This window comes from Oryctolagus cuniculus, chromosome 3 (assembly GCF_051225735.1).
Source record: "Oryctolagus cuniculus isolate XC-2025 breed Fujian yellow rabbit chromosome 3, ASM5122573v1, whole genome shotgun sequence".
NCBI classification, from domain to species: Eukaryota; Metazoa; Chordata; class Mammalia; order Lagomorpha; family Leporidae; genus Oryctolagus; species Oryctolagus cuniculus.
In genome coordinates this window covers 61,499,801-61,513,489 of record NC_142869.1, presented here as the reverse complement: position 1 = coordinate 61,513,489, position 13,689 = coordinate 61,499,801, and the positions used below count along the sequence as shown (strand labels likewise).

Here is a 13,689-nt window from a genome sequence, read left to right as displayed (position 1 = left end):
CCCCCGTTCCCATGTAGCGTGTTTGCTGGTGTACTATTATTCTGTCTTTGTACAGCTCTTCTATGGAATTTCTTCAATTTGACTGTCAGGTTCAGATTCATTCTCTCTCTCTCTTTCCCTTCCTCTCTCCCTCTCTCTCTGTCTGTCTCTCTCTGTCTCTGTTTCTCTTGTACACTGAAGTGTTTATTTTTAGCACAGTATTTATGGTGTGCAAGATGATACTTCGATATACATAGTGAATCAATTTCTATAATCAATTTAGCATATCCATCATTCGCATAGTTCGTGCACAGGCGTGTGTGTGTGTGTGTGTATGTGTGTGTTTGTGGTAAGGGTGTCTAAAATTTACTCTTCAGCAAATTTCTAGAATGCAATACAGTATTATTAACTATGTATTCTCATGTTGTATTGCAGATCTCTAGATTTCTTCATCCTACGTAACTGCAACTGGACCCTCTGACTTACATTTCCTTGTTCTCCCCTGCCACAGTAAACACCTTTCTATTCCACTTCTATACATTTGCTTTTTAAATTTTGATTTCACTTACAAGAGGACATGCACTATTTTTCTTTCTGTGATTGGCTAATTTCACTTAACATAACGTTCTCTACGTTGTTACAAATGGCAATATCCTCTTTTTTTAAGCCTGAATAATATTCCTTACATGGAATTTCATTTGGTTTCCCAAATGATTTCCTCTTACTCCCTCAATGATCATCAAAAGTCAAAGCCAAATGATTTTTTTAATACGCAGTCTCATTAAAAGTGGATAATTAAAATAATAGCACTCAGTATTTTCCTTTTCAGTGATTTGTTTTATAAGCCAACAAAGAAACCGAAATATTTTCTTTTAGAACGTGTGTTTTGCTCTTGGACTCTTTGGGACTTAGAGCCACTTTCTTTGCTTTAAAAGATATCACTGGAGGCTGGCACTGTGGCTCACTAGGCTAATCCTCTGCCTGCGGTGCGGGCACTCCAGGTTCTAGCCTCGGTTGGGGTGCCGGATTCTGTCCCGCTTGCTCCTCTTCCAGTCCAGCTCTCTGCTGTGGCCCGAGAGGGCAGTGGAGGATGGCCCAAGTGCTTGGGCCCTGCACCCGCATGGGAGACCAGGAGAAGCACCTGGCTCCTGGCTTCGAATTGGTGCAGTGCCGGCCGTAGCAGCCATTTTGGGGGTGAACCAACGGAAGGAAGACCTTTCTCTCTGTCTCTCTCTGTCTCACTGTCTAACTCTGCCTGTCAAAAAAAAAAAAAAAAAAAAAAAAAAAAAAAGAGATATCACTGGAAAGTAAACAGTTCCTAAAGCAGACTTGGTTCTCAATATATTTGACAAAATATGTTTCCAGTTAAAAGAAATGTAAAAGAAACCCAAAGTCTCTATATGTCCGCCTGTCTGTATATGATTCCAAACTTTCACTTGCGTCTCTTTTCTCTGACACTCCCTTTCTCAGCATCCCTCTCACTCCTTCTCTTTGACCCCCTCCCCACCAGGTCTCCTTTTCTCTCACTTATCTTTTCTGTCTCCACGCTCTCATCTCTGGAATCTCTGTCTCTGTAGGTGTGTGCACCTGTCTCTTGTCTCTTTCTCTCTGCCTCTGACCCTCAGCATACTGATGCCAGGGAACTAGAAAGTATTCATAAAATTTGTCATTTGCCTTGTTTTGAAGTTTCACTGTATTAATTTTTGTTTTTAAAATTTGCTTGTGGAAATCAAAAGATTGGCAGCAAGATCATGCTAGTATCAGGACAAGTTTGTCCCAGTGACAAGGTAACTATTAAATGAGGCCATGATGCCTGCTCAGGACTCAAGCAGCCACGTCAGTTGCAACAACTGGGGATTGTTTCCTAAGTGCTCCCGCCATGGTATCTGCTATATGTAGGACAGATAGCACAAGTTATGATCTTAAAGACACCAAAGAATCATATGGTATATGTTGACAGATATTCAACATTGTGTTCTGGGTTATATAAGCAATATACCTTCCCACTGGAGAGCACAAAGTGCTTTCAGATATATTAGGTAGCCTTCTTACATGCATTTTACATACAACAAACAGTACTCTGAACTCTTACATGGCTTATCATCACCCTATGTTTTTCTGAAGAACATGATGCTCAGGGCTAAATAATTCCATAGCAAAGCAAACAAACAAAATGAAGCCAACGATGGGTTTAGAACCAGAAAAAAAATCTTCCAAAATCAGCCTATTGGAATAATTACATTGAGCAACATTGTCTGCCAAGATGATACATATCAGACTCTCAAGCACCCTGGAAAAATTAATGGACTTTGCCTATAGCCTACTCATGTTTGCTTTTTTTTGGGGGGAGGGGGGAGGTGAGGAAGAGCAGTGAACCCTCAGTGTTTGCATCTCTAATCTACCAAGACAGCATAACAGTGATGCTCCTTCAATATTTCCTAAACCACCTGAACTCCTTCTGGGAATTCCAAGATAAAAAATATCTTTCTAGTGCCAACAGGTCCCAAGTTCTTTCTAATACTAATATTTATATGTGTCTGACAAAGGGCAAAACTGAAAGAGAAAGGATTTGTTCAAGGGCAAAACAAAGTAATACCACTAAGATATAAATGAGACTTTACAAGTACCTATTGTGTACATATAGAATACAGCTATCCTGAGACAATATTCCCTGGTGAGGAGCTAAACTTACCTGGTTTCCAGAGAGATCTCGATGCCCAAGGGTTTAAATTAACATGAAACCATTAAGTTTGTACTTGAACTAGAAGGAACATTAAAATCTGAAATGAGCCTGTCATAAAAAAATCATGTGATGAGAGTGCAAATCACTCACGTCACTCAAGTTTATTACAGCCACCACCAGCCACGATTCTGTCAATCTTCATGTGGATTCTTGGACAGGTACAATCATAAGCTTAAATGAACTTCATGAAGAGGAGAGACGGGACAAGGAGAAAGGGTTCTAACAAACTGTGATTAAAAACAAATCTCATTTTTATCTAGCAGTTATTCTGAGACAAACTTTGGAATAAAAAAGAACAGTAGCTCATAAGATAAAGGAAATGTGGGAAGTCAGTTGCATCTCATATTTAGCAAAGTGACTCAATAGCACAAGTTAAATACAAACCGATTAGGAAATATAAGACAGCATTGGACAGGGGAGTCACGAAATCAGCAAATTCTATTTGTTCTAACGCTGATACTTTTCTCTTTTTTCCAAAATGGATTTGAGCCGTTTCCTATTTCTGTCACATACTTTGTGAAAAAGTTCCCTGAGGTGTAAATGCTGATCCGTCAGCAACACTTACCTTCGTTGTTAAGATTACAGTCCACGTTCACTTCTGCATTCAAGCACTGTACGAGGCATTGCATTCAGAGATAAATAATTCCATCATTTCAACTGGCGCTCCTGTGAAGCGCGCTGCTAGGAAACAGCCGGCAGGCTGAGCGTCTGAACAAATCATGCGTCCTGTAAATGCTGCTTAGCTCTAATTACTATTGAGGGTAGTGTTTGCAACTTGATTCCAGGGAGAGAGCAGACTACCTTCTGACGACATCGAGCCAAATATATCCTAAAAGACTGACAAGTTACTTTCTTTCATGTAATTTTTCTCAGTCTCTCCTACCACTCTGCCAGGCTAAAAATAAAATCAAGAAATCTGAAACCATTCCTTCCTCCCTATAAAAGAACTTGATTCTCTCAACATAGCTATTTATCACAACAATCTGGAATTTTCAGTATCACTAAGATTTTAAGGGTATTTTTTCCCCCTGGATGGGCATTTTAAAAATGCCTCTACTCTGAACAGGAATCTGTTCTCAAACTTCCTATTCTGTTGGTATGGAAGTTTATTTGCATATTATTAGGCTTGAAGAATTTTGTTTCCTTTCCTATGAACTTTTAAGTTTTAAAAATTCAGAATATATAATTCAAAAATGCTAACAGATGATAATTTGATGCTGATAACATTAATATGGATGCTTATGCATCTCAATTCAAATATCAAATTTCAAATATACAGGGGAATTATAATGGGGAGATTAGCAGTTTTGTAGGTTTGGAATGAAAAGGATTCATTATTTACTCACATTTCTAACCAATTTCACTCTCCATCTAGTGGCATCTGGCTATGTTATCAGAATAAGGATTCCGATATATCCATGCGTGACTATGAATGTTTTCCTTATGCTACGCTGACTGCCATTGCTATTAAGGAGTTAGCTCAGTGGGCATTGGAGTCAAAGAAAGAAATCTGAAATGACTCATGTTTGCGAATGTCAGGAAGGATTTTGCACCTTTGACTGTGTAACTTAGTACCTTCATCCAACACAGCAAAAGCACTTACTCCTATCTAAATTCTGAGGTTTGCTATATATGCTTATGTCAGATTTGCACAGAAATTTTGAGGGAAAGGTAAATCTAAGTGAATAATTAGATGCAGCAATCAAAATGGTAATTTTAAAACCACCTGTTACAAATGGTGTATTCCTTTAGCCCCTACTATCTCAGTTATGAATAACAAAATAACATTCTAAATGGAACATGGGATGGCTAGCTCTATACTTATTTCCTCCCAAATAACAGTTGTGTCCATATTACATAATATTTAGTTCTTCATGATTATAATTAAATTCTAGTCATGGCTGCAATTTTTACATTAAAAAATTCATCTATAATAGACCTCTCTTAAGACACTCCTAATCATTACAATGATGCCTCCTTTAAAGTATTTTTATTTCATGGAGCTAGGCAAATTATTCCATCCTTTTTTGCCTGCCCTTCAATCACACCTGATTCTTGAAGGACTTTTCTAGAACATTTCCAGGGTTGGCCCATGAGTACATCCTCAAACTTCTAAGCTCTCTGACTTTTCATATATTCCAGGGGTGGGGAACCTTTTTCTGCCAAGGGCCATTTGAATATTTATACTATCATTCATAGGCATACAAACTTATCAGCTTACAAAGTAGCCTGCTATAGATTTACTGAATTTCAAGTCCCACCTGAGGTTGCCTTGCTAGAGCCAGACCAACAGATTTCAAAGGCCTTATCTGGCCTGTAGTCTGGCTGTTCCCCACTCCTCAACGTGTTGTCCCCAGACCAGCAGCATCAGCATCCCCTGAGAACTTGTTAGAAAACAGATTCCCGGGCCCCACCATAGTCCTGCAGAATCCCCAGCGCTGGGGTTGGGGCCCAGCAACCTGTGTGACGTGAAGCGTGTTGCTCTTTATGAACCACTGTCCATGGTGCATGGATGCACTGAGAGCCGTGGGAGAAGAGAGGACGGGACACTGGAGACTTACAGAGAAAACTCTGGGGAGACAGAGGCTCAGCAGAGCAGTGACTCATCTAACCGACGGCCAGCGTTCGGCTAGATCAGGAGGCACCTGTCACCTTCAGCTAACACAGCAGTACCCATTCCAGGACCTCACTCTATCAATCACAGTCTTTCTTCAAACAAACCAACTTCATTCCTATCAGACTCTACGTCTACCAACTTTTCTTTCTTCAAACTTTTAGTTCCTTATGTAGCTGGCACTTCTTTTCTATTTTTCACTATCCCCTCACTTTCAAAACCCCATGATCTGTTTTCTAATTCCCCCAGCCTAAGTCAACAATGATTTTAAAGGTGTTTTATCAGTCCTCCTTGAACTCCTCACCACTAGCAGACTATAAGCCAATGTCTAAATAGTCTCTTTCCAGGTTAAACTTTTTGAAATGTGTTTATTTATTTGAAAATCAGAGAGAGAGAGAGAGAAAGAGAGAGAGAATTTTCAATTTGCTGTTTCACTACCCAAATGCCACAACAGGCTAGACTGGCCCAGACCAAAGCCAGGAGATCAGGGACTCCATCTGGGTCTCAGGCAGATGGCTGGGACCCACGTTCTTGAGCCAGTATCTGATGCCCCCCAGAGTGCGCAGTAGCAGGAGCCTCGATCAGAAGCAGCAGTGAGACTGGATCTCAAGCACTGACAAGGGATGTGGGCTTCAGGCAGAGGCTTAACCGTTCATACCACAATGCCTGCCCTTCCCCAACCCTGCTCAAGTTCAGTTTTTTTATTCCCAACCACTTCTTGGACCCCACCCACCTATATCCCACCGGCTCTTCAACATGAACTTTTACAAAATTAAATGACAGTCAATCAAGATTCCCCTGACCCCACTCCACCTAGCTCTCTTAAATTCCCCTGGTCTTTATTTCACGGTCTGGCACCAGGAGGATTCTGATTACACACACCCTAATACTTGAAGCTGTGTCTGACCCTCTCTTCCTTGCCCCTGAATCAAGCTGGTTGTCCAGATTACATCTGTCGACTCCTTCCCCTTTTCATACCCATTGCCATTACTTTCATTTAAGTCCTCATTAGCTGTTCACTGGCATAATCCTTTCATCACTGTATTCCCCTTGTAAGACAGATGAATGCTTAAGAACAGCTTGAATTAATCATTTTCCTATTCAAATATTGCCCATGGCTCCCGTTAGTGAGTGGTAGGCTGTGAAATCCAATACACCTGTTCAAATCTCTACTCTGATACTTACCAGCTGGGTAACATTACATGAATTAATTGACTTGGTAAGCCCCAACTTTCTCAGTTGACAAGCAGGAATGAAACAGTAATCATACCTCATGAGGAGCCCTGCAGGAAAAAAAATGCCTGCAGATTCTTACCACCCTGTTTTAGAACACCGAAATATTTAGGAAATGATAAACACTATTATCAGTATCAGCCAGCACCATAGACTTCAACTCCAATGCCTCCATTTAGCATCTACCCTCGTCCTCAAATTTAACAGAAAACTGTTTTCTCATATACTCTCTACAAGATTTGTTAAACAGAATTTTATTTCAAAGACAAGGCTCACATCTTCTTTTGCGTTCTGTCTCTGGCCCCTAAGGCAGTGCCTGACACCTGGCAGTTGCTCCTGAAATGTTCACTGCGTGAAGCACTGTCGTCGGTTCCTGCACACACACATTTCCTTAGTTCTTTCACTTTGTTCCCGCTGTCACACCTCCTAGGTGTGCTCCTTCATTTCTGTCCCCTTTCAAATCCAAACTTCAAGTGGCATTTTCAATGCCATTTCTTCCAGAAAGGCTTCTCTCTTCCCTAAGAAAGTACTTGTTTTCCTCTGAACCTGCAATGCATTTCATGACTTCTCTATTATAGTACTCAAAACACTCCATTACATATTGTACATGCATCTCCTTCCCTAGCCTTAAGTTCTCTGGGCCAGAGACTCGACTTGATTTACTGCTGTGTGCCTAGTGCCCTGCCCAGAGAATGGAGAATGAATGAATGTGGTATTGGGAACCACATCTATGTTTTCATTATAAGAACTGTGCTGCTGCATACTACCTAATTAAAGGTTTTGTTTCTAATCATTACTATAATCTTCAATGAGTATACAGATTGTGAGAATTACAGAAACAAGTTTAAGAGGGTCCCTTATAAATTGGTTTTAAAAGCCAATATTCTAGAACTCAGACACATTTTCCACAGAAACAAAGTCATATACAGTCACTGGATTCCTAGACTATAGTTCTCAATAGCTCCTTTAACCCAACTGGATGGCTGCACTAGATAGAGTACTATACTAACAGTAACACCTCAGTGGTAACATTATTGTATGAGATGTTGAAAAGGAGGCATCAATTTTTGAGTGCTTATGAAGATACCTGTCTTCCTTGCAAAACAAAAAAGCATGACTATGTATTTATGTATTTTTAAAGATTTATTTATTTGATGGGCAGAGTGACAGAGAAAAAGAGAGAGAAGAGGGAGGGAGAGACAAAGAGAGAGCTGCTCCATCTACTAGTTTACTTTCCAAATGGACATAACAGCTAGGTGTGAGTCAGGTGGAAGCCAGGAGTGAGGAAGGGCACCTGGGTTGTCCACAAGGGTAGCAGGGGCCCAAGCACTGTGTCATCATCTACTGCCTTCCCAGGCACATGAGGAGGAAGCTGGAGTGGAAATGCAGTAGGTGGGACTTCATGGGGTGCTCTGGTTTGCGATGCCAGCGTGGCAAGTGTTGGCTTAACCTGCTGTGCCACAACACTGACCCATTTTATTTTGTTTTTATTTTATTTATTTTTAAAGGTTTTAATAATTTGAAACTCAGAGTTATAGAGAGAAGGAGAGAAACAGAGAGAGAGAGAGAGATCAAGCTTCCATGCACTGGTTCACTCCGCAAGTAGCCACTAACAGCCAAGGCCGAGTACGCTGAAGCAAGGTCCCAGGAGCTTCATCCAAGTCTCCCATGTGGGTGCAGGGGCCCAAGGACTTGGTGGTCCATTTTCTGCTGCTTTTCCCAGCAAAGAGCTGGATTGGAAGTGGAGCAGCCAGGACTCAAACTGGCACCCATATGGGATACCAGTGTCACTTGCGATGGCTTTACTGGCTTCACCACAATGCCAGCCCTGCCCATTTTAGTTATTTTTCAAATACTCAGAAAGCTATAACCTAAAGGTAATTTTCTTGTGTTTTCATATGGTTACTTTTCATTGCCAGGATAAACGTGATATGGTTCATTCAATTAATTTAAAATTGTTGTTTGTAAATTGCAAATGGAAGTTTCCATTGCAGGCTGTGGCTTTACCCACTATGCTATGGCGCCGGCCCTAGCTAACAGCTTTTAACAGATTTTTCTCAAATCACTTATGCTCTGCTGCACTTGGTTCTTCACGTAGCAGCTAAGCATACTATTTGAAAATTCAAATCTGGGGCTGGCACTCTGGCGTAGCAGGTAAAGCTGCCCCCTGTAATATTGGCATTCCATATTGGTGCTGGTTCCAGTCCGGGCTGCTCCATTTCTGATTCAGCTCCTGCTAATGGCGTGGGAAAAGCAGCTGAAGATGGCCCAAGTGCTTGGGCCCCTGTCACCCACGTGGGAGACCTTGCTTTGGCCTGGCCCCACCCCAACCATTGTGGTCATCTGGGAAGTGAACCAGTGGATCGAAGATTATCTCTCTCTCCTTCCTTCCTTCCTTCCTTCCTTCCTTCCTCCCTCCCTCCCTCCCTGCCTCCCTCCCTCCCTGCCTCCCTCCCTCCCTGCCTCCCTCCCTTCTTTTCTTTCTTCCTTTCTGTGTGTGTCATTCTCTCAAATAAATAGATTTTTACAATAAGGCAAACATCATCAAATCATGACATGCATAATAGCTTCCCAACACATTTGAAATAGAATCACATATCTTACCATGGCCTACAGTTACAAATATTTAAGCCTTTGTTTACTTCTAAAACCCCACCAAATACCATCTCCCATCCCCACCTCCCAAGATCTAAGCTTCCTCTCTCTTCACCAAACTTGTCAAATTCATTATCTCAAGGCTTTCTCTTTCTACTTCAGCATGGAACCCTATTTTCTCAATTCAGTTATCACCTCCTTGGGGGGACTTTCCCTCCACAACATTACTCTACTTTACATGCTTCCCAGCTCTTATCTCTGAAATTATCCTGTTTTTGTTTACCTGCTCATTGCTTCCTCTCACTAGAATATAATCCCCATGAAGACAATGACTAAATTCAAGTGCTCTACTGCCTCCTTCTAGAACAATGGCAGGGCTATGGTAGGCTCTAAAAACATACTTCCTGTCGCTCCCCCTCTTCGTGGAGGAACGACACAGGACCCTGCGCTGTTCTTTCGTCTGCTCGGCCCTCCCCGGGTTTGCTGCTGGTTCTTCCCGGGTTGGCTACTATCCCTTCCACCTCCGTGGAAGGGCAGTTCCCCCTGGCCGCATTCCCCACTTCCGCAGGGGAGCGGCACACCGCCGGCCGGTTCTCTCGGGGGCTGCACGGGTTCCCTTCAGCTAGATGTTCCCCATAGATGTTCCCGGTGCATGCCGTCTCTCTCCTCCTTTATAGTCCTCCTCCGCCAATCCTAACTCGGCTGCCCACACGCCGAGTACGCTGCTTTCCTCCAATCAGGAGCAAGTCCTACAGTTTATTAGTTGAACTGGAGGCAGCTGTGCGGAAGCTGTTTACTTCTCTCCCAGCGCCATATTGTGGGAGAGCAGATGCATAGAATAAGTCTTAATTCCAGTAACTCAGTCCAGTCCGGATTGCTCCCCACACTTCCAATAAAATGAATGACCATACTTCCCCAGTCTTTTCAAGTGTGAAGAGATTTTTTCTAGCATCAAATGGTTTTAAGGCCTTCTCACATAGTATTATTGTTGTTGATACATTATTAGTATTAACTGATTATATGAAACATTGCTATGAAGTCAGTAACATTTAAGGTAAAGTGGTATCTCATTATCACATTAGGGCTGGCAGATTTGGTGAAAAAAATGCTGGGTATGTGCAAGACACAGTATATATTTAATGTACTAAATACTTAGCGCCCATTTCTATTTATAGCAACATGAACATCTTCAGCCCACTCACAGCTGATGTCAGGGGACCCACCGATGGAGATGCAGGATTTGGTACAAGGATGCAAGGAATGGCAGCAGTCCTAGTCAGAACTTTTTCAAGATAAGAATAAATTCTATATAAATCCTATCCTACACTTGATCTTAGCCAAAAGACAGAGAAGCGATAATAAACCCTATCTTAAACTAGCTTATTACAGCATAGAATATGGGAGAGAGGAAGGGTTGGTTGTCAATATGTATCTTTATACATTTCTATAACAATGGCTAACATGTACATAATGTTTATTATGTGCCAATGCTGTTTCAAGCATTTTAAGTATATTAATTCATGCAACTTCACATTAACACAATAGAGGAAGAGCTTGCTGTCCCCTGCATTCTCTAGGTGAAAAGACAGGATGCACAAAGATTAAACATCTTGCTGAGGGTCATCAAGCAGACAAGTGGTAGAGGTGGAGTCCAACCTCACACACTTTGGCTCCATGGTCCACACTTTAACCACTATGCAAGCTGCCCTTACAGATGAGGCCATCTATACACGAGTAGAATATGTCTCGTACCATCCACAGCAGGAAAGAACAAAACACATGTCAGATGCCACTCACTCCTGAATATGCCTATTTCACCCCCATTCTCAAGTGGTGCTTTCCTCATGACTGCCAAAAAAAGGTCTGGAACACTTCACAGCAAGTGACTTTATGAAGCAGTTCCATATCATGTGGGAGATCTAAATCAAATACAAAATCTCACGCACTGTGAAAACAGCATGATTTCCTAGGACACACTGTGAAGTGAGGCTGAGGTGATAAGATAGCAGATCTTAAAATGACTTGAAACCAAAAATGGAATTGTGAGCATATTCCCAACTTGCCAAGAGTGTTCTATTTTCACGTGTTTAGAACCTGGGGGTACAGACCTCATCTTAACGAAGTCTTTAAGTGTGCAAATCATGGTGCTTTCTGCACAGTCATGCGTCAGGCTGTTTATGAAGGTCAATGTTAGTTTAAAGCATCAAGACAGAATTCCAATAAGACGGAGGTTGTTCTACCATTCATACAAGGCCTTCCCTTTATTTTGTCCCCTTTAAGGAGATTAATTAAGCTAATTTATGAAATACGTGTACGTCAAGGAGGAGTTGAGTCTACAGAGCATAGTCTGTGTTGTGTAACATGACCCCTATGTAATAAATCTTTTGGAAAGCAGGACTTCTTTTCCAAATGGGGCCTGTCTTCACTTTTCTCATGTAAGTCTTGGCAAGTGGGGCACTCTGAGTCTGACAGGCCACTTCTTTGCTCCTCTGCTGACAACTCTTTTACACAGATGTCAGCTGGAAACCTTTACTAGGTCACGTAGCGGATCAGAACTCTTGAATCACATCCAGTTTCCAACCAACCTGTCCTACCCCAGCAGCAACGCATCAGTCCTGCACACCGGTGCAGCTCACGTGAGAAGGCATAGAACATGAGAAAGAGCAAGAGCTGACTGCCAATGCCAAGTTAGCTTAGGAGGTTCTTCTGCAAAAGGCTGGCTAGGGAAGAGACATCTCTGCATTTCTGTGATCTCTTTTTGTAGAAATAATTGGGAGTTTGAGAAGAAGTATGAAGGAACGGAGGGTCTTCTGTAGCAGCAGAGAGATCCCAGGTAAAATTTTGCTTCTACAATTTATTCATGGTGAGACTCTGGAGAATTATTTACTTTCTGAGCCTGAGTTTTCTCATCAGAAACAGAATATCTGTCTTTTTTAGGCGGAGAAGAAGAAAAACAATAGAACTCATTTAAAATACTTAGCACAGTATCTGGCACAGAGCATGCACTCAATAAATGTTAATTCCCTCTTTATTTCTCTGATCCTGAAGAGGGACAGGTGTTTAGAGGTCAAATTTAGAAATGTTGCCAATATCCTCAGCATATTCCACTTTTACAGGTTTTGTCTTTGTGTTGTCTGTATGCCAGGGATTCTTAAATTAAGATCCACAGACCACTCCATCTCCAGGAATTTCATGCAAATATCCACGTTCACTTTTTGGAGAGAGAAACTGTCCCTGGGTTTAATCAATTCTCCAAAGATTTTGTGATTCCAAGAGATTAAAAATTACTGCATAAATTTCTGAAAAGTTGCAGGCAAACAATATATTTTTGTAAATGAAATTAGATTTTAATGTACTAGAAGAGTCTGTGAATAAAAGAAACTCCACAATGAATCCTGCAAAGCAGGTACTTGTTTCATAAACCGTAAATTTAATCCACAGTTTTTCAGTTTTTTAAAATATTGAGATACTCATATATCAGGTTTGCTGAAAAAACAGAACACATAGTGATATCATATTCATAGTAGCTGACCTCCATTAACAAGTTACAACATAGCCTGAGGAGGTCAAGTTCAAGTTCAATGTCAACTAAAAAAAGAAACCAAAAAAGAACCACTTCAAGAGAATCTGTGCTCTTAACTCAGAATCTCTGCTCCAAATATCTTATTCTGTTGATGAAGAAATTGAGGTTCTGAGAGGTTATGTGACTCGCCCAAAGTCATCACAGTAGTTATGGACAATGAGGAATAACAGCTGTAAAAATAATGACAGTGATTATGATGATGATGACAGCATTATGATCTATGGAGCGTTTACTTCAGCTAAGTCTTTTAAAGACGCTAACCTCATGTACTTTCACCACAACCCTGAAGGAAGATTTTATTACCTCTATTCAGCAGATGAAGCACTCTGCCCAGGGCTCCACAGCTAGGAAATGCCTGATTTAAAGCAACTCACAACTCAGAACCCTATTTTGGCTTGAGACTGTGCTCTTAAATAGTACTTGAAACTGCTTCCCAGAACACAACAGGACACAGAGTCACATGGTCTCGGAATACAAACAATTAAGAGGCTCCTTAGGAAAGATTTACCTACCACCTTTATGACAGGTGCGTATATTTGGATGAGGCTTTTAAAAATGCAGTATTGGACTGTTTTTTGCTAATGCTGCACCCTCACAGATATACAATGGGAGTACAATCTGGAGAAAAAATCCAGGTCATCTCTTGCTCACAGCATCACCCTTGATAAAATCCTCTCTGGCCATGCCCCTGCCCAGTTTGCTGGCCAAGGGAATTGAGGCAGATGAAGCCTGTGCTGTCGCCAGCACCTCCTTCTAGACCACATTCTGGGTGCACAGGATTCCATGAACACACCCTACTGGTCCTGGAAGCACTCCCAGGGCTTGCCTAGGTCTGCTTTCCACGTGCCTCCCTCTGAGATGGTCTGGGGAATGGCCTCTGGAGGGCTGTTTCAGGACCTTGTAGATGGAGCTCGGCAGTGGTGCCTGTGGCGCCCTCATTTT

General features: G+C 41.7%; 1 protein-coding gene across 18 annotated transcripts in view; it reads right to left on the bottom strand.

Annotated features, from left to right (window-relative positions):
- ZNF385B (zinc finger protein 385B) overlaps positions 1 to 13,689 on the bottom strand; it is a 485,063-nt gene that overhangs the window by 125,941 nt on the left and 345,433 nt on the right. Inside the window, exon 1 of one of the 18 annotated variants that reach the window (XM_070070516.2) lies at positions 3,288 to 3,589. The exons of 16 other annotated variants lie outside the window; for them this stretch is intronic. In XM_070070516.2, the coding sequence (XP_069926617.1) occupies positions 3,288 to 3,351 (64 nt within the window). In that variant the 5' untranslated portion in view covers positions 3,352 to 3,589. Of the gene's footprint in view, positions 1 to 3,287; positions 3,590 to 13,689 lie in introns of those variants that run through there. One more of the 18 variants, XM_008258797.5, reaches the window with a different exon arrangement.